The sequence below is a fragment of the Mustela lutreola genome, chromosome 13 (assembly GCF_030435805.1).
Source record: "Mustela lutreola isolate mMusLut2 chromosome 13, mMusLut2.pri, whole genome shotgun sequence".
Taxonomy (NCBI): Eukaryota; Metazoa; Chordata; class Mammalia; order Carnivora; family Mustelidae; genus Mustela; species Mustela lutreola.
Window position 1 is genome coordinate 8,719,831 of NC_081302.1, and position 20,159 is coordinate 8,739,989.

The 20,159-nt window shown below is 40.1% G+C and overlaps 1 protein-coding gene across 7 annotated transcripts in view; it reads right to left on the reverse strand.

The window, feature by feature from the left end:
* Window positions 1–20,159, reverse strand: part of BIVM (basic, immunoglobulin-like variable motif containing) — a 40,769-nt gene that overhangs the window by 9,746 nt on the left and 10,864 nt on the right. For all 7 annotated transcript variants that reach the window (XM_059144395.1, XM_059144397.1, XM_059144396.1 and 4 more), the window contains exons 3-6: window positions 18,724–18,850; window positions 11,985–12,080; window positions 11,271–11,375; window positions 10,954–11,048 (exon numbers count right to left, since the gene is read on the reverse strand). In XM_059144395.1, the coding sequence (XP_059000378.1) occupies window positions 10,954–11,048; window positions 11,271–11,375; window positions 11,985–12,080; window positions 18,724–18,850 (423 nt within the window). The remainder of the gene's footprint in view (window positions 1–10,953; window positions 11,049–11,270; window positions 11,376–11,984; window positions 12,081–18,723; window positions 18,851–20,159) is intronic.

Genomic DNA, 20,159 nt, shown 5'->3' on the forward strand with positions numbered 1-20,159 from the left:
CAATGGAAGATCCATCTCTTGATAGAAAGACTACAGCTTGACACACAGGGCCCAAGGATCCCATTTGAGACTCGGTCTGGAGTTAAAGGAAAACTCCATTTAACTCAATGCAGTAGGAAAGCTGTGAGCACCTACTAACTATACCACCAACGGCAGGAAAACAGGAGGCAAGTAACGCACAGTACCTTGACCGGCCCTCCCAGAAGATAAAACAAGTAACTTCACTACAGAGTGTAATAGGACAGTACCACAGAAAAGGGATATAATTCATAGAAGAGCACATCGGATCAAGAAGGGTGGCATTCAAGACAGAACTTAAGGAAGTGGTAGGATTTCAACAATCCAAACAGAGGGAAAGCCAGGAGGAGAAAACGCAATCATCGCAGGGAAGGGATGTAATCAGGGAACAGCAAGTGGGCTAGTTTAGAGCAGAGGGTAGACGACAGCAGAGCGCATCCTACCGTAGGGCACCCTCAGAATTTCAGGATAAGGTCAAAAAAGATCCCCCTCTGAAATAGAAGACAGTAAACACAGTATTTAATACATTAAGGTCGTCATTCAAGGAAGTACTAGGCAGGAGAAGGCACAAAAATGTGTTACTGATAGAAAAGAAATTCAGCACGATGCTTGGCCTAACCCAGAGCATTTCTCAAAAATTCAAAACCTCAGGACAAAGCAACCTCTTCCAACTGCAGGCCGGGCCTGATCTGTATGGTGCACAAGGAGAAAAGAACTAGCAGAATCAGCTGGCCCGCTATCCAGGAAGGAGGAGCACACCTCCTGGGCCACCAGCAAGAGAATTCTGGTCCCTTTGGTTATATATTCCTCACTCAAAGTTAATATACAAACAACATTTTGGTATTCTTTGAGTCTGTTTAATGCAAGTTTGTTCTATAGAGCCTGATCATCTATAGGGAAACCATAGAGAATTCTGGAAGAATGTATCATAATGTATTTTACACCTTCAAAGACAAAAACCAGATTCTTTAATCCAGAAACATAACATTATCCTGCAAGGCTCGTCCTCCCTCGACATATTTTAAATAAACTGGTCCATGTAGGACAGCAGTGGAAGACCCATCTGCACTGGCTTTGAATGATGCTAAGGATTTTATGCTTTAAGCAAGCATTGGAGAGCTCCTAAAGTAGAAGGATCTACCAGCACTGCACATTGAGAAGTGCCATGGTGTCTAATAAGAACTGGAGAAACGAGGGGATGAAGAAAACAGATTATTGCTGTGGAGCCACCTGAGACATGCTAAGGCACTGTGGTAAGCTCATAAGTGGCCACAGTGAGGTTATATATGTATCCTATTGGGAAAGGGTAGAGGTAGCTATTCTTGGTTAAGCAGAACTAAGGAGAATAATACATACTACAATAAAAATGAAATACATGGGGGCACCTGGGTGGCTCAGTGGGTTAAGCCTCTGTCTTCAGCCCGGGTCATGATCTCAGGGTCCTGGGATTGAGCCCCGCATCGGGCTCTCCGCTCAGTGGGGAGCCTGCTTCCCTCTCTCTGCCTGCTGCCTCTCTGCCTACTTGTGATCTCTCTCCCTCCGTCAAATAAATAAATAAAATATTTTAAAAAATGAAATACATGAACATTGGTATAATTGTTAGGCTACCTGATCAAAAAAATTAATCTAGGGGCACCTGGGTGACTCAGTCAGTTAAGCACCTGCCTTCAGCTCAGTCATAATCCCAGGGTCCTGGGATCGAGCCCCACGTCCTGCTGCCTAGGGAATCTGCTTGTCTCTCTCTCTTTGCCCCTCTCCCTGCCCCCACTGGTGAACTCTCTCTCTCAAATAAATAAATAAAATCTTTCTAAAAATTTTTAAAAATTAATCTAGATTTCCCTGGCACAAATGTTGGTGGCTAAGTGAACCAACAGTTTTAAGTTAACTGAATAAAAAAATAAAAAATAATAAAATAAATAATAAGTGCACCAATGTTCGAACTAGTTGTTGACCCACTTACCACACAAACTTTTATTATGAGTAATTAAAAAAAAAATCGGCGCCTGGGTGGCTCAGTTGGTTAAGCGACTGACCTTCAGCTCAGGTCATGATCCTGGAGTCCCAAGATCCAGTCTCACATCACACTCTTGGCTCAGCAGGGAGTCTGCTTCTCCCTCTCTCCCTCCCCACTCTCATGCTCTCTCTCTCTCTCATTCTCTCTCTCAAATAAATAAATAAAATCTTTAAAAAAAATACTTCTACTCATGTTAACAGTTAATCTGTTAATTTCAACAAAACCCCTATATTTTTTTAAATTTTTTAATTTTTTTATTAACATATAATGTATTATTAGCCCCAGGGGTACAGGTCTGTGAATCGCCGGGTTTACACACTTCACAGCACTCACCATAGCACATACCCTCCCCAGTGTCCATGACCCCACACCCCCACCGGCCTCCCCCCAGCCACCCTCAGTTTGTTCTGTGAGATTAAGAGTCTCTAATGGTTTGTTTGTCTCCCTCCCGAGCCCACCTTGTTTCATTTATTCTTTTCCTACCCCCAAAACCTCCCATCTCCACTTCCTCATATCAGGGAGATCATATAGTTGTCAGATCAGATATAGTTGTCAGATCATATAGTTGTCAGGGAGATCAGATAGTTGTCTTTCTCCGATTGACTTATTTCGCTAAGCATAATACCCTCTAGTTCCATCCACGTCATCACAAATGGCAAGATTTCATTTCTTTTGATGGCTGCACAGTATTCCATTGTTTATATATACCACATTTTCTTTATCCATTCATCTGTTGAAGGACATCTAGGTTCTTTCCATAAAAACCCCTGTATTTTGTTTTTATTCCCTGAGTGAGCTTGGTTTCCATTTACTGAGGGAGCCCTGGAAATGAGCATCTCAGCAAGCACTGGGGCATTCCAAAGTCGAAGAAGCCTCGTACCCAGGAAAACAGGCCTAATAATTCTTTTAAAATAATTTAAACAGGGACACCTGGGTGGCTCAGTGGGTTAAGCCTCTGCCTTCAGCTCAGGTCATGATCTCATGGTCCTGGGATCGAGCCCCGTATCGGGCTCTCTGCAGGGCGGGGAGCCTGCTTCCCCCTCTCTCTCTCTGCCTGCCCCTCTGCCTACTTGTGATCTCTCTGTCAAATAAATAAATAAAAATCTTAATTGAAAAAAAAGGAAACAAAAAGAAAATATGCATCTCAAAGTGTTTTTCAAGGGAACAGAAACAAGGGACAATGAACATTCCAGTTCACTACTGAACAGCCCAGAGACAAATGAGAAAAGCAGGTTTTTCAACTCTTTCTTCCACGAAGAGGGAGAACAGAAAGGTCTTTTGCTTGACACATGTACTACCCCTTCCTCTGAATACGGTCAGTAGTTGGAGGGCAGCTCCTGCGAGGTCATGGTCACCATATATGGACCCAGGGCTATTGAAGGCTAGAGTTAAGGAGCTACACAGACACACTGGAAAGATGAAACATAAGGCTGCATAGGCCATATGACAAACGACAAACGACAGATGCAAATAATCCACCTTGTAGGAATGAAGAGGGACCGGCACGCGAAGCGGCAGGGAGAGCTCAGCGATAAAGCCGGGTTTGAGCAGGACAACTCATTATTGAGGAGGAAGGCAAGAAAATGCGAAATCCTCCAGGAAATACACATAGAAAAAGACAAAGCCAGGAGTCACATATTGTAATAGGGAAAAGGAAAACAAAGAAAACTGGGAAAATATATTATTAAAATTTATTTGAAAAGGCAGCAACCGAGCTCCCCTGCCAAGGAAAGGGGGTTGGGCAAGGGAATAAGGGAATGCGTAGTTCATTCTGCTCTCAGTGAAAAAGACGTGGCAGATACTGGGGAAAGTGTGAACATATGGGTAAAAAAAGTCCGTAGGGGCTGGCGCCACACAGCCCAGATGACTAGGGACACTGGTGAATCTACACATCAAATCATTAAGTTAAAAAAGTCATGAAGGGGCGCCTGGGTGGCTCAGTGGTTTAAGCCGCTGCCTTCGGCTCAGGTCATGATCTCAGGGTCCTAGGATCGGGTCCCGCATCGGGCTCTCTGCTCGGCGGAGAGCCTGCTTCCCTCTCTCTCTCTCTGCCTGTCTCTCTATCTACTTGTGATTTCTGTCAAATAAATAAATAAAATCTAAAAAAAAAAAAAAAAAGTCATGAAGGACTACTAGGCTGTTAGGAAATAAAACAAAATACAAACACTGAAAAGATCTGCAAATGAGGGAGTTTCTAATAAAAGTTGGGCAGGGGCTCCTGAGTGGCTCAGTGGGTTAAAGCCTCTACCTTCGGCTCAGGTCATAATCCCAGGGTCCTGGGATCAAGCCCCACATCAAGCTCTCTGCTCAGCAGGGAGCCTGCTTCCTCCTCTCTCTGCCTGCCTCTCTGCCTACTTGTGATCTCTGTCAAATAAATAAATAAAATCTTTAAAAAAAAAAAAAAAGTAGGGCATAAAATCTTAAAGTTGAACAGGATATTTGAGCAAAACATGTTTAAAATTCCAGAACGGTGGTTCCTAAATCAACTGTCTCCAGGGCCCTATTAGTATTTTCCCACATCCCATTAATAAGTAACTACATTTTCTTACTCTGGGAATTCACTTAAATTTATATAACTGATGCTTCTGCTGTACTCAGATTTTCTTTGATACCATATTCTTTCTGATATCATATTTTCTTTCATATTGGAATTTCTGAGTCTTGGGGACCCTCCTGATTTCCTTGAATTTTACCGACCCTTCTCTGCATAGGTCCTGACCCTCTCTACCTGGATGCCTCTGACAGTAATACAACAAAAATGCACGAACTTCTCTGATGAAATCCTCTTCTGATTGGTAGGCAATAACACAAGCAAGTAAAGGACTCGTGAGTCTTAGGCTGGTGTCTCCTGGCGGCCCCGCACATAATGCAGTCCTGGGACAGCAGCCCAAGGAGTATATCACAGCACTTTTCCATTGTCTCAGACATATCCATGTGACATCCTCCCATTAATTACTGTATTATTTATAGAGAAGTTCTGCCAGTTGCTGTTCTGGGTTTATGATGCTCAGCATGGACACACCCAAGTGGTTACACAAGACCCCTTGGGGCACAGAAACAAAATATTAGAACATTTATTTTTCTTTATTGTCACACTAGAAAAAATGAAGTTTTTACTAATATTTATTCTATAGATTGAGCATGCATGTCATGAAAGGTCCCATGTCAAACACGCAGTCACCAGAGAAGGGTGGGTGTCCCACAGGGGAGGTGCTGGCTCACATTACTACTTACTGTGCCGTGACCCCTTGCTCCAGCAAAATTCCATCTTCAGTGTAAATTTTTTAAGAGCTTCAATGAATAGAATCATTATTTCACTTTGTAATAACTGGAGCACAATTAAGTCTTTGGGGCCAGGAAAACATTCTACTTACCCTATGAAAATAAATGCAGAAATCTTATAATAAAATCAAGGTCTGGGGCACCTAGGTGGCTCAGTCGGTTAAGCCTCTGACCTCAGCTCTGGTCATGATCTCAGGGTCCTGGAATCAAGCCCAGTGGCTGTCTCCATGGTCAGCAAGAAGTCTGCCTGTCCCTCTTCCCCTGCTACTCCCCCACCTACTACTCACAAGGTCAAGCACTCTCTCTCTTTCTCTCTCAAGTAAATAAATAAACAAAGTCTTTTAAAATTTTTAAAAATAAATGAAATTACCCTCAAAAGCTAAGACATGAGCAAGATGACAATGGTCAATATGATCTATAAAACAACCACGATAATGATGAGAGTCTTGTTCTGCAGGCTGATACTTTAAGCTACCATCATCGTCAACTAAAATACACACCTGGCAAGGATAAAAATCTAGAACCAATGTAATTAATACTATTTTCCTTTAATTTGAAAAAATAAAGTATAAGATGTCTCTTTCCTAGAACAAAACATATATACATTCTTAGCAAATGTGTCTGGGGCTAACAGGCAGAAATGACTAAATATGAGTAAAAGTACATTAAGGAATCAGCAGGATTACCAAAGATACTCCTTACTTGTCAATGCTGATTTTTAAAAAACAAAAACAAATAAACAAACAACAACAACAACAAAAACAGACAAAGACCTTAAAACCCCCAAACTGTATAAAACATTCGGTATTAAAGCAGGAATAATCAATATACCAAATGAAAGCCAAGCCACTAATCTGAATGATAGCTTATGGAAAACTCTATATATATCTATAACTGCTACTGATATGAGAAACAAACGCAAAAGAAATGTAGCTTAAAATAAAATCTCCTTAACAGTTTGCAGCCCACTGATAGACACCTGAAACATGCAGAGTATGACCTTCCTCAAAGAACATAGGGCTGCCTTAGTGCATTCATGGTTAAATGGAACTTTATTTATCTTGGCACCAGCTGGCCACTCAAGGTCCAGAAAGCCTTACTTCCAGATCATGGAGACTTGTACTATCCCTAACCCCCACTAATTAAAAAGTACACAATCAGTCACTCCTCACAATCCCAGGATAGCTTTTTCTGCCCACAGGTCCCATCCCAAGAATAGGGAAGGGGTAGAGGTCTAGGCAGGTGAGACAGGAGGCCCCTGACTCCCCTAACTGGGCTCCAGAACTATTCCTGGCAGGTGGAGATGCCAAGACAGAGAGGAACAAGAGATAAGGGAACAAACCAAGATGGCAGAAGAATGTCAAGGCCACAAGCTTCCTAGTCAGTTCTCAAAAGCCCACGGTGACAGCACATTCAGGACCCTTCTCACTCCAGAGAGTTGTTCTGTTTCCCTTCTGCTCTCACCTTCCCTTAATAAACTTTCACTTGACTTTACCCTTTTGTGCCTCAAGATTCATTCTTCGACTCCGTGAAACCAGAACCCCAAAATCCTACAACAGTACAATTACACAGTAATTAAACTGTGACTGGTTTGTTCCTATATTTTATCTACAAATAAATGTGGCTTAAAGAGATAGACATTGATCATAATACGTAAGCTTAATCACAGAAATATTCATAGTATTCATAGTCTGTTGTTGTCTAAAGAATTCTGAGTTTAGGACTATTTCATACAATAGAACATAAATGTGAAAATAAATACAATTACATAAAACATTAAGTTTTTAAATTGATCCATGGTTTAAATGGTTTTTCTTCCTTGGGATACAGAGACCCTAAAAAATCCTGCCAATGACATAACAAAAGTACTAGATAAAATATTTAAAAGATCTGTTAAAATATGTAACTGAAGGATTTCCAGAGATTAAACAAGAAATAAAAGTGGAGGTCTTACAAAAACCTTTGTGCTGAGGGTTTCTGCTAAACCCCATAGAAGGTAAGCTTCTACTGATTTCTGCAGGAGGTCTGCAGGAAATAAGGCTGGGGGTGCCCAGGACAGAGCGGGAAGGAAACCAAAATATGCCTGTCACCCAAAATATGCCTGTCACCCAAAATATGCCTCATGGACATAAAAATTATTTTGAGCTGAAGACAATTAAGAAGACACAAATGCAGGAAAAGCTTTCTCAACCCTCCTCTTCCCCACCTAAAGGCAGGATGTAAATTCTTCTTTTACGGGAGACAGGACTCTCAGCCCAGATATGGCACCAGAGGGATCTGCAAACAACCTTGTTCCGTTAGTTCCCTCCCATATGAGTAAGCTTCCGTGGGAAGCCCTGGGCTCCCAAAATAACCTCCCTTTGTCCCCTCGCTTCTCTACAAATGTATTGTTCTTTGTTGCAGATGCTAAGTAAGCTGTTCTAAGCCACCAGGCTGAGTTACTTTTCACTGAGGTTTCTCCCACCTGAAGTGTGCTGTACATGTAAATAAACTTGTTCATCTGTCTTTTTGTTACAGGTCTCAGCTGAAAACCCAAGACAGGTGGAGATAAGGTTTGCCTTCCCTTGCAAGAGGCCATGCAAAGCTAGGGCAACACGATGCAATTTAAAGGTGAACCAGAAATAAACTGACTTCACAGAACAGAGATTGAAGAAATGTGCCTGTCCAAATTTTGGAATGATAGTGTAGGAAAGATTTCCCCTAAGAATTCAAAATCATAAGCCAGTTCAAAATGATGTCATCAGTATCATCACAACAAAAATCCTCACTTAGAGGGTTTAAATAAAAATTGTCCCCGTCTCCAGGAAATGGGCAAAAACAAATACAAATCTCTCAAGATTCTTAAATTCAAACCAAGCCCCAACCACTGCCACAGAAGTAGATCCAACTAAACAGATCACAGTTTTTAAAAATTAAACACACAAGGAAACACAGCATCTCAAGTGAAATCCAAAAGAAACAAGAGAAAGTAGAATCAGACAAATTTTCGATATTAGATCAAATACAGGGGGGGAAAAGGCTTGATGTATTTGGAACAAAAAAATAAAGGGGGCTTGAAACTGTAAGAAAAAAGAGACCTTAAAAAATAAAATGGGGGGGGTGGGGCGCCTGGGTGGCTCAGTGGGTTAAAGCCTCTGCCTTCAGCTCAGGTCATGGTCCCAGAGTCCTGGGATCGAGCCCCGCATAGGGCTCTCTGCTCAGCCGGGAGCCTGCTTCCTCCTCTCTCTCTGCCTGCCTCTCTGCCTACTTGTGATCTTTGTCTGTCAAATAAATAAATAAAATATTTTAAAATAGTAATAATAATAAAATAAAATGGGGAAGGTGAAATGTGTGAAGGTAGTTAAAGGTACAAACTTCCGGTTATAAAATCAGCCAGATATGGGCATGTAATGTATAGCAAGGAGACTCTGGTTACTGATGCTGTATTGTAGAGTTGAAATCTGTAAAGGAAGTAAAGCTTGAAAGTCCTCATCACAAGAAATCTGTAACTATGTGTGGTGACAGATGTGAGCCACACCTGTTGTGTTGGTCATTTTGCAATGCATATAATAGCAAATCGTTATTATGTTATGGAGTCGGAACTAATATCATGTCATATGCCAGTTATACCTCAAGCTTAAAAAAAAAAATTTAAGCAGGTTTGAAAAAGAACTAGGTATTTCCGGAATGAAAAATATGACATTTTTTTAAAAACTGAAATTCAATGGACAATTTCTTAAAAAAGCCAACTAGACAATATTGGAAGAGAAAATTAGCAAACTGGAAAGTATTTCCTTTCACAGTTTTTTTTATTATTCTTAACATATAATTTATTATTAGCCCCAGGGGTACAGGTCTATGAATCACCAGGTTTACTTTCATAATTTTTAATTGTCTGACCAGTTTCTGAGGGAGTTGTGCTGACAGTCTCACTAGAAACAGGGGGGAAAAAAAAGAAACACAAAAAAAAGCCAGAAATAAAAAAAGAAAACACACCATTCATTTAAAAAGCTGCTTTTTCCACAGGGACAGGTTCTCTGAAAATGCACAGAATTCAGGGAGTAAGAATAAAAGCTAACATTTACTGAGTCCTGACTCTGTGTCAGACAAGGAGCTAGGTATATGACAAATACGTCTCTTTTTATCTTCACAGTGACCCTATGGGATGGGTACAGGTATAGAAAGATGAAGATCTACACTGGGCTCAGTAGGTGGTCCTAAATGCCTTGTTCAAGGTCACAGAACCAGTGTGTGTAGAAACCGACATGTGAACTCCCAATCTGCCTGACTCAGAACCAACTTGATACACCTGCTACAGGTCAACAGACTATATCCTACTCTCTGTTCAGTCCTTCGCCATGATAAACCACGTACCCTCTCACTTTGACCAGACTGCTTAGGTTTCTTGGAGCCTTCTTCTCTACGACGTCTCCACCCCAGGCTTCTGCGTCTATGCTTGGCTCGTCCAGCTTCCACAAGAATCCTGCTCAGCCAGTTTAGAGAGACTCTCCCCCGCCATCGCTGACCAGTTTCCTCATCCCCCGCTGTTGGGTGTCCAAGCCTGTAGCCTGCCCTTGGCCTGCCTACCATTAGAATCCTCTCAGACCAGTTAGCAAGAATCCTCCTAACCCCCCTCATGTCCCCTTCCGGTAACCTCCCATCCGCCCACCATCCCCTCACTTTGCTAATTGACAAGAAATTCCCAGCAGTCTTTGTTGTTCTCAGGGTTGAATCCCATCTCTGTCCCCATGATAATAACCCATTACGACCGTCTTGAAGGAAGACTCTCTTATCATTTTAACAAGTGTCAGAATAATTTTTCTTTAACTATAATCTTCTGGTTAGTAAAGTCAAACGCCTATGATGAAATGTGAAAGACGGAGATTGTCAATATAATTAGCATATAACCAAAACAATCCTGAAGATCAATGCCATTACTCTCTGTTATAACCAAGACTATTCTGTAACAGAACTACGTCACTTTCAAAATCCATTGTTCTGGGGCCTCTGGGTGGCTCAGTCAGTGAACCGTCTGCCTTCGGCTCAGGTCGTGATCCCTGGGTCCTGGGATCGAGCCCCACATCAGGCTCCCTGCTCAGTGGGAAGCCTGCTTTCCCTCTCCCACTCCCCCTGCTTATGTTCCCTCTCTTGCTGTCTCTTTGTTAAATAAATAAATAAAATCTTAAAAAAAAAATTCCATTGTCCTGTTGTTAGATGTGGGCCTAACATCAAATATTCTAAAATCCTGGCATTCCTTTTTAGGAAGAGGAGCTTCACATTCCATGTTGCTTCCTGAAGCAATTTTATTAGCATGCACTCACGTGTGCACACACACACACAGGCATGCACGTACACACACCATAGGTCCAAACAATTCAAGCAATGCACCAAACTAGTGTTTAGGACACACTTTTAAATTCTAAAAGTTCTGCATGCAAAGATGAGAAGAGCTAAAAATATTCACCCATGTAAAGAGAAGTATCCTACAGATCTCTAGTATGAGTTCCCCCTTGGATACAGACACATAAAAGTAACAAACTGTGTTTAAGGTTTGCATAAAGCCCTATGAACCAAATCAGCCAATCTTTGAGATGGATCCTAAAGCGTGTGTGCGTGTGTGTGTGCGTGTGTGTGTAAAAATCTTCTGCATATTTACTTACCAGTTTCCCCAGCTGTCTTATTCTTCCCATGAGGCTTATATAGAACATACGAGCATCCTTTTACGTGGAAGTGGTCATTAATTTGTCTAAACCACCTAAAAATGACAAATATGAAAATCTGCTCATATACCAGTTCCATAGCTCAGATGCCACTATTCCAATTCCCGCAAAATTCAGGCAGCACCCAAGTTTGGCATCTCTACTAGAGGCTGGGGCCCATCAGCTGGAACCACAGTTTTACTATCAACACACATCTACAGCACTGTTATTTTGCAGAACTAGAAAGAAGGTATTGTCTCGAAGCGAGGACGTCATACCTCATAAGTGTTGTATTTCCAGTGAAGGGGCCAAACCTAATATCTTCAAATGGTGGTTGAAAGCCCAAAATATGTAAAGCTTCTTCTTGGGTAATAGGTGGAAGACTACAAAAGAAACATCACCTTTCATTTTACAGTTCCAGTCATATGCAAATATAACCTGTCTCAATGCTGATATGTCTACCTGATTTACAAACAATTTTAGGAATACAGTTACCTCTAAACAACATGGGCTTAAACTGCACGGGTCCACTTATACACAGATTTTTTTTTTTAATAAAATGTAGTACTTTAAATACATTTCTCTTCCTTATGATATTCTTAACAACATTTTTTCTCCAGCTTACTTTATTGTAAGAATACAGTACATAACACAAGCAACATTCAAGGCATGCATTCATCTACTGTTTATGTTATTGGTTAGGGTTGTGGTCAACAGGAGGCCATGAGTCATTAGATTTCTGGGGAGTCAAAAATTATATGTGGAATTTAGACTGCCCTAATCCCTGTGTTTTTCAAGGGTCAACTATATTCTTAATATTTATTTTATCAGAAGGCATGCTTATTTTTAGCTAAAGGCTTATAACAAAATGTAGCAATTTTTTTCTTGATGTATGAAAAATTTATTCTTAAAAATCTTTAACCACAGAAAAAGCAATACCAAGTAACTTTTGAATTTGGAATTTAGGGATACCAATACATTAATATACTTACTTTCCAGCTCCCATTGTGCTATATAAAAAATTCCAACACGAAATTAATGAGGAGATACCACAAGAAGTCTTATATTGTGGGCGGCTTATGCAGTACCTGAGAGAACAAAAGACTGTTTTCTTCACTTGAATGAATACAAAATATGCATACAGAAACACAATACTCATGGCAGTTAAATGTATTAGCATGATGAGAACTTCACTCATCTAAGACAACGTACAATCTTTACTCAGTTAAAAGATTTTCAAACTTATTAAATGTATCATCAATGCGAAACAACAATAAACCATCCAGTTTAATAAAGTTAGCTAACTTTAACTAACCACTAGTTAAAGTGGATGTTACCTAAACTGATGGAAAAAAAATAATGATATGTACATGTAGACAACAACTACTAAAATTTTAGTGTAGGCTCCTAATTGAGCTACATCCATGATTATTTGCAAGTTCAAAAATATTAGGAAAACAAGGGGTGCCTGGGTGGCTCAGTCAGTTAAGCAGCTGCCTTTGGCTCAGGTCATGATCCCAGGGTCCTGAGATTGAGCCCAGGGGCAAGCTCCCTGAGCAGTGGGGAGCCTGCCTCTCCCTCTCCCTCTGCCTGCTGCTCCCCCTGCTTGTGTTCTCACTCCCCGACAAATAAATAAAATTTTAAAGAAAAAAAAAATACTGGGGAAACAAAACAAAGTACTGTCCCATGTATCAATTTTTCAGATTCTTCAACTCAAACTAAAAAATATCCATTTATCACACACTATGTCCAACTAAAACCTCTGGGTGAGAAGCAATGGTTCCAGCGTCAGGGTGAGTTTTAAAGTGTGACGCAAAAACCTTCCATGGCACAATTTTGTTGCACTGAGTAATCTAGACAATGTTCCAAATTGTCACGTATCAAGAGAAGTGACTGCAGCTAATGTGAAACAGAGGAGAAAAGAAGCAGACCATTCAATCAGAAAAAAAAGAAATAGTATTGGCTTTCAAATTGCCTTTTCCCAACTGCTTTCTTTTTTTTTTTTTAGATTTTTTAAAAATTTTTATTTATTTGACAGAGAGAGAGAGAGAGCACAAGCATAAGCAGGGGAGGGGCAAAGGGAGAGGGAGAAGCAGGCTCCCTGCTAAGCAAGGAGCCCAGTATGGGACTTGAACCCAGGACCCTGGGATCATGACCTGAGCCGAAGGCACATGCCCAACTGACTGAGTCACCCAAGTGCTCCAGATTTTTTTTTTCTTTTTTTAAAGAATCTCTACACCCAATGTGGGGCTCAAACCCAAAACCCCGAGATGAAGAGTCACACCTTCTACGGACTGAGCCTGACAGGTGCACCTCCCAACTGCTTTCTTTTTTTTTTTTTTCCTATTTTTTTTTCCAACTGCTTTCTAATAAAGGGGCTAACAGTGGCCAAAACAAAAAGGAAAAATAAGACTTACCACTAAACACAGTTTAGTCTTACCTTAAAATTGATTACAAAAATAAAAATTACAGATCTATGTATGTAGGTTTGCATAGGTACATACAATATGCATAATGGCACATATACAATCAACAACTCAACTTGTATCTATAGACTGAACCAGGACCTTTAAGACTAAGACACAAAATGTTTACGGTCACTCGATTATATGGTTAGCATGTAGCCACATAACACACTAATAGTTATGGAATGAACTTCACCTCCCTAAAAAGATATGCTGAAGTCCTAACCACAGGTACCTATAAATACAACCTTATTTGCAAACAGGATCTTTGCAGATGGAATCAAGTTGTTAAGATGATGTCACACTGGAGTAGGGATGGGCCCCTCATCCAAGATGACCAGTGTCCTTATAAAAAGAGAAGAAGGACACACAGAGACGAAAATGTCACCGGACAAAGACCCAGACACATGGTGGGAGGAAACACAGATGGAAGCAGAAGTGTCGCCTTAGCAAGCCTAGGAATGCCAAGGGCTGCCATCAAAGCACTGGGAGGTAGGATGAAGCAGAAACTTCTACCCCACAGATTTCAGAGGGAATGTGGCCTTGCCAATAGCTTGATTTCAGACTTCCAACCTCCAGAGCTATGAGAGTTTCTGATTTTCTAAGCCACCAGTTTATGGCACTTTGTTGTAGTAGCCCTAGGAAACTCTCACCCTAATCACCCTCCAGGAAAGACTGCAAACTGGTTTATAACCAGTTTGTTTATATCTTTTTGCATAGAAATGATCCTGGCTTGAGAAAGTGTTAGCATTCCAGAACTCTCATTCCAGAAACTCTCGTTTCAAACTCCGAAGCTAACTTCTGGACGTGCTCAGGTCTTCACAGCTCCCACCAACATTCTCTTCTGCAACTCAATTTCCTACAAATGGACTTAGCAGTTACCGTGACTTTTTTCCTACTGCTTTCCATTCCTTTTCTTCCCCTCCAATACCTTGAGTGGTTTATATTCCTCGTTGAATAGGTACGTGCTCATGAGTCACTGTAGTCACTGAATTCTCACGTGATGGGAGTCTGTTGCTTCCACACTTGAGTGACAATGTGAACGTGACATTTGGTGACTTTTTCTCTCCCAAGAAACATGACTCCACTGTAGCCTGGTCGCCAGCGCTGCCATGGTGAAGACCGAGACCAAAGGGATAATTTCCCTTTGTACAACTGGTTTTGCCCAGGACTCCTTATGCTTGACCTTCAGTAACTCCCCTAGAATATGCCTTGGTGCTAATCCATCGATTTTCCTTCCTAATTTACCCCTTCAAATCCGCAGACTCCAGCCTTTCCTTATTTGGGGAACATCCCTTCCACTTGTGTCTTCAAATTATTTTTTTTTTTCTATTTGTTCTGATCTCTTCCTTGAGAATACCAGTTAGTGCTATTTGGAACCTCTGTTAGCCATATTTATCTGCTCTTGTTTTTGTTTTTGTTTTTTAAGATTTTCTTTTTAAGTAATCTCTACACCAATGTGGTGCTCAAACTCACAACCCCAAGATCAAGTCACATGCTCCACTGACTGAGCCAGCCAGGAGCCCCAATACTTATCTGTTCTTTAATAATTTTTACGTCTTTGTTCTTTTCTATGTGAGTTTTGTGCGATTTCCTCACACTGGCTCACCATTGACTTGCTTATGTTTTTCACTGGGTTGGGTTTTTTTCTCTTGCTCCTAATGTGGTTTTCACGTCTACAATGACTTTTTTTTTTTTTTTTTTTTTGGTCCTCTACTTCTTTCCAAGGGCACATCAATTATCTCCTTCTGTTGTCATACAATCTCTTCTTTGACTTCATTTCAAGAAAGTGTGTAAGTTACCACTTTTTTGATATAAAGGACTTATTCTGAATTTTAACTTTACTTCCTAGACTAACGCTTCCAAAGATGTATATGCCTTCTGCAGTTATCCCTGGTTTTGCTTATTTGCAACTTTGATATACATATATCAAGTTGCTTCCTCTCTGATTTTTACTCGTCCTTGAATAGAGCTGATTATCACTGAAGAGTTGTCTCCTATCTTCGATCCCCATGGTCAAATCTGTCCCCCATTTTTGTTGACTATTTAAAATAATTTTGGTAGAAACACAACATAAAATTCACCATCTTAACCATTTTTAAGGGTACAGTTGAGTAAAGTTAGCTATATTCATATTGTTGTGAAAGAGATCTCTAGAACTTTCTCACCTTGCCAGACTGAAACTCTACACCCACTGGATAACACCCTTTTTCCCCTCCTGTCAGCCCTGACAACCACCATTCTTCTTTCCATTTTTATGAGTGACTACTTTACACTTCATATAAATGAAATCTACAGTATTCATCTTTTTGTTACTGGCAACCACCATTCTACATGCTGTCTTTATGATTTTGATGACTCTTAAGTACCTCTTATAAGTGAATCACACATTACTAGTCTTTTTGTGTCCAGCTTATATCATCTAGCATAATGTCCTCAAAGTTCATCTATGTTGTAGCATGTGTCAGAATTCCATCTATTTTAAGCCTGAATAATATTCCATTCTATATAGCACGTTTTCTTTATTCCTTCATTGATGAACACTGGGGCTGCTTCCCCCTCTCCACTATTGTGAATAATGCTGCAGTGAAGATAGTATGCAAATATGTCTTCAAGATCCTGCTTTCAATTCTTTTGGATGTATACCCAGATTTGGGATTACTGGATCATATGGTGTAGCTCAGGTTGCCATAATAAATTATAACAGACCTGGTAGTTTCAACAATATTTATTTCTCACAGTTCTGGAGGCTGAGAAGTCCAACACTGAGATGCTAGCAAATCCAGTGTCTGATGGAAAACTGCCTCCTAGTTAGCATATGCCTATCCTCTCATTGTATCTTCCCATCATGAAGCAGAGACAGAGAGGAGAAAGCAAGTTCCCTCTTCCCGTCTTCTTATAAGGCACTAATCCCATTCAGAGGAGCTACACCCTCATGACCTAATTACTTCCCAAAGGTCCCACCTCCTAATACCATCACCTTGGGGGTTAGGATTTCAATATATGAAATGGGGGGAGATACTATTTCCTATGGGTGTTTCCATTTCAACCCTAATCTTGTAATACTCTCAGTGGGATATGAGCTTGTCATCCTGGCAATTTTTCCCTCAAGTTATTTCTCCCATCTGTCCTCCTCATCCAAGCCTTTATGGCTTCACATGTTACACTATTAAAATACAATTATCCAAATTTGTTCTTAAAACATATCTTAAATCTAAGGGATTAGAAGCAAAAATGGACAAAGAAGCTAAAATTACTGGTTTTGATTATAGTGTCTTTCTCCAACACACTCTACAGACTTATTACTACCAGTTTATTGTAAAATGCCCTTTTGTTAAGAAATCATCAATGGCTTCTCTCTACATCAGAATGAAAAAAAGCTGAATCCTTAGCCTAGTGTCCAAGACATAGATCATGACAGGTGTTACAAAGAGAGAAAATAAACGTTGGAGTCTGGCTCTCTTCAGTTTCAATACAAGATCTACCTATTCACCATATGATGTTGGGCAAGTTTCTTATAGCTCTCTGAGCTTCACTCCAGACAAGCTTGTCTGATCTTCATTATCAAAAAGCAATACACTGGGGCACCTGGGTGGCTCAGTGGGTTAAAGCCTCTGCCTTCAGCTCAGGTCATGATCTCAGGGTCCTGGGATCAAGCCTCACATCAGGCTCTCTGCTCAGCAGGGAGCCTGCTTCCTCCTCTCTCTCTGCCTGCCTCTGCCTACTTGTGATCTCTGTCTGTCAAATAAATTAAAAAAAAAAAAAAAAAAAAAGCAAGACACTTTCCTACCATCCATTCAAAGACCTTTGGACCCTCCATCCCCTCAGATTTCCTCCCTGACGACCTGGCCCCTCAGTGAAGCATGTCTTAAGTTCAAGCTCCTCACTACCTCCTCTCGTGCTGGTAGTTTATCCAGACTCACCATCTGACAGATTTCCTGATATATTTGATATTTTTCTGCTTAGTTCCCATTTCTCACCTAGATTTTAAACCTTGAGAAAACAAGAACCATGTTTTGTGCCTCTCAGTATTCTGGACCCACAGTAAAGGGTCCAAAGCTCATTAAATAAGTGATAAAATCTAACGTTTTTTAAATCTCATACAAATAATTTTTCAGACTTCAAATCACAGACTAGTAATAGTTAAAAGCTATCATTAATTAAATATTTTTTTCTTTAGAATAGGAACTATATTCTAAAGTAACCAAATAACCCCAGTTGGTGAGTGAAGGCTCTTCTTATTAGAAGAATATCAGCTAGTAAAAGGAGAAAAAAAAATGATGGAAATTTGAAATATCACCATTTTGCAACAAGGATTCAGGGAATAATTGTCAACAGGTTTGGCTAAAGCCAACAGGTGGAAAGTTAATTGGGGACAGGACATTAGCATGATACCACTGTCACCCCACTGATTACACGACAGTTGTACAAGGGGAACAAAAAAACTCGACAGTGTGGGCTAGGCTGTCACCAGTGAAATCCAGTCATCACTCTTAGAATCTCATACTGGATGACCAGATACTATGTACCTCCTGATGCGATGCAATATGGAGGCCACAGGATCCCACGTGGGCAGTATTCTTGTCTTGAATGTTCAACCAGAATCTAAACCAAGTCTTTATGTCTAGTTTCCAGCTTTCAGGAAATACTGAGGTTATAGACGTAATTTAGACAACTATCAAGGGAAAAAAATTAGACAAATCCAGAAGATAGGACATTCTACAAGTTATCTGGCCAAGTCTCTTTAAGAAGTTAATTTCCTGGGCACCTGGGTGGCTCAGTTTGTTAAGCGTCTGCCTTTGGCTCAGACTGTGATCCCAGGGTCCTGGGATGGAGTCCCGCATCAGGCTCCCCACTCGGCGGGAAGCCTGCTTCTCCCTCTCCCACTCTCCCTGCTTGTGTTCCCTCTCGCTGTCTTTCTCTGTGTCAAATAAAGAAATAAAATCTTAAAAAAAAAAAAAAGAAGAAGAAGAAGCCAATCTTCTAGACTTAAAACAAAACAAAACAAACAAACCAAAAACTGGTAAGAGAAGTGAGGTAGAAACTATTCTAGATTAAGAGAGCCATAAAGGCCACAACAAGCAAACACAAGGTGTGGCTCATGGTTGGGTCCCACTGTGAACAACCAAGTGTTAAGATACTTCAGAAAAATCTGGGAAATCTAAATTTAGCCTGGGAATCAGGTACTATGGAAATATTGTTAATTTTATTAAGTATGACAATGGTACTGTGTGGTTAAGGAAAAAAGTCAATTTTTAGAGATTACCATCTTCTGAGATCTAGTACTTTCCGCTGCTTAATATCTTCAAGAGGAGAATACTGAGGCCACTCCCTTTGATGTCTTCCTTTTTTATCTGAAGTTTTTTTCTTGGAAACTTGTTTCTTTACATTGCCTAGAATACAAGAATACAAAATAAGCAAAATGCTCAAGATGAAATAAACTACCATGGCAATACAATTAATTATGTAACAAAACTAAAAAGCAATGCCACTAGTTCTCAAAATACTTGCAAACATATTGAAGAAATACATGTAAGTTCAAGAATATTCCCCTAGCTTAAAGAGAGAAAATAAAAACAAGTTTAAGCAACCACAAGTGTTAGTTCCTATCAGATACTTATACTCCAATTTCTGATCTAGTTGCTTAGCTAGTAAAAGACTCAATCACAAAATCTTTGGTTTAGAAAATCAAATTACCAACAGTAAAACATTTAACTAGGCCACTTTCCAAAAATGAATCCTTTCTACAAAACTATAAAAACACATTAATGTAACTCTGTTGAAAGATTAAAAGCACTAGATCCAATAATGCAATGATGTGATATTTAAAAATAACTCCAGGCCGGCCTTGTGGATAACACAAAATGAATTAAGAATGATGCTTACATGTACATTATTAAAATGCAACTTTAGTACCAGGAACTAGAATGGAAAACAAAGTCCCCTTTCTCTGTGTGTGTGTGCACTGAACAGCGAATGCACACACACATGCACACATGCATACACACACACCAATCTCTCCAGAAGACACATAAGGCAAATAATGGTAGTTACCTAAGGGGAGGGGAATTGGGAGCTAGATAAAAAGAAGACAAAAATAAAATTAGACTTTGCTCTGCTTAATGTTTACACTTTTTTTGTAAAAGATTTTATTTATTTATTTGACAGATAGAAATCACAAGTAGGCAGAGAGGCAGGCAGACAGAGAGGAAGGGAAGCAGGTTCCCTGCTGAGCAGAGAGCCTGATGCGGAGTTGATCCCAGGACCCTGGGATCATGACCTGAGCTGAAGGCAGAGGCTTTAACCCACTGAGCCACCCAGGCATCCCAATGTTTATACTTTTTATTTCCGAATAATGCTAGTGGATTATTCAGGCCAAAATTATTTAATTAAAACCTTAACTATAGAGAACAAACTGACAGTCACCAGAAGGGATGGGTGAGCTAGGTGATGGGAATTACAGAACGATCTTGTGGTGAGCACTGGGTGATGTATGAAAGTGATCAATCACTATATTGTACACCTGAAACTCATGTAACACTATATGTTAACTGATGAATCTAAATAAAAACTTTAAAATACATGTTAATAAATAAAATTCAAGCTTCGCATCACTTAAATACCATTAACATTTCAGACAGCTATGCTCTCTATAATTACTACTTTTCACACATACTAGATTTTCAATGAAATAATAAAATC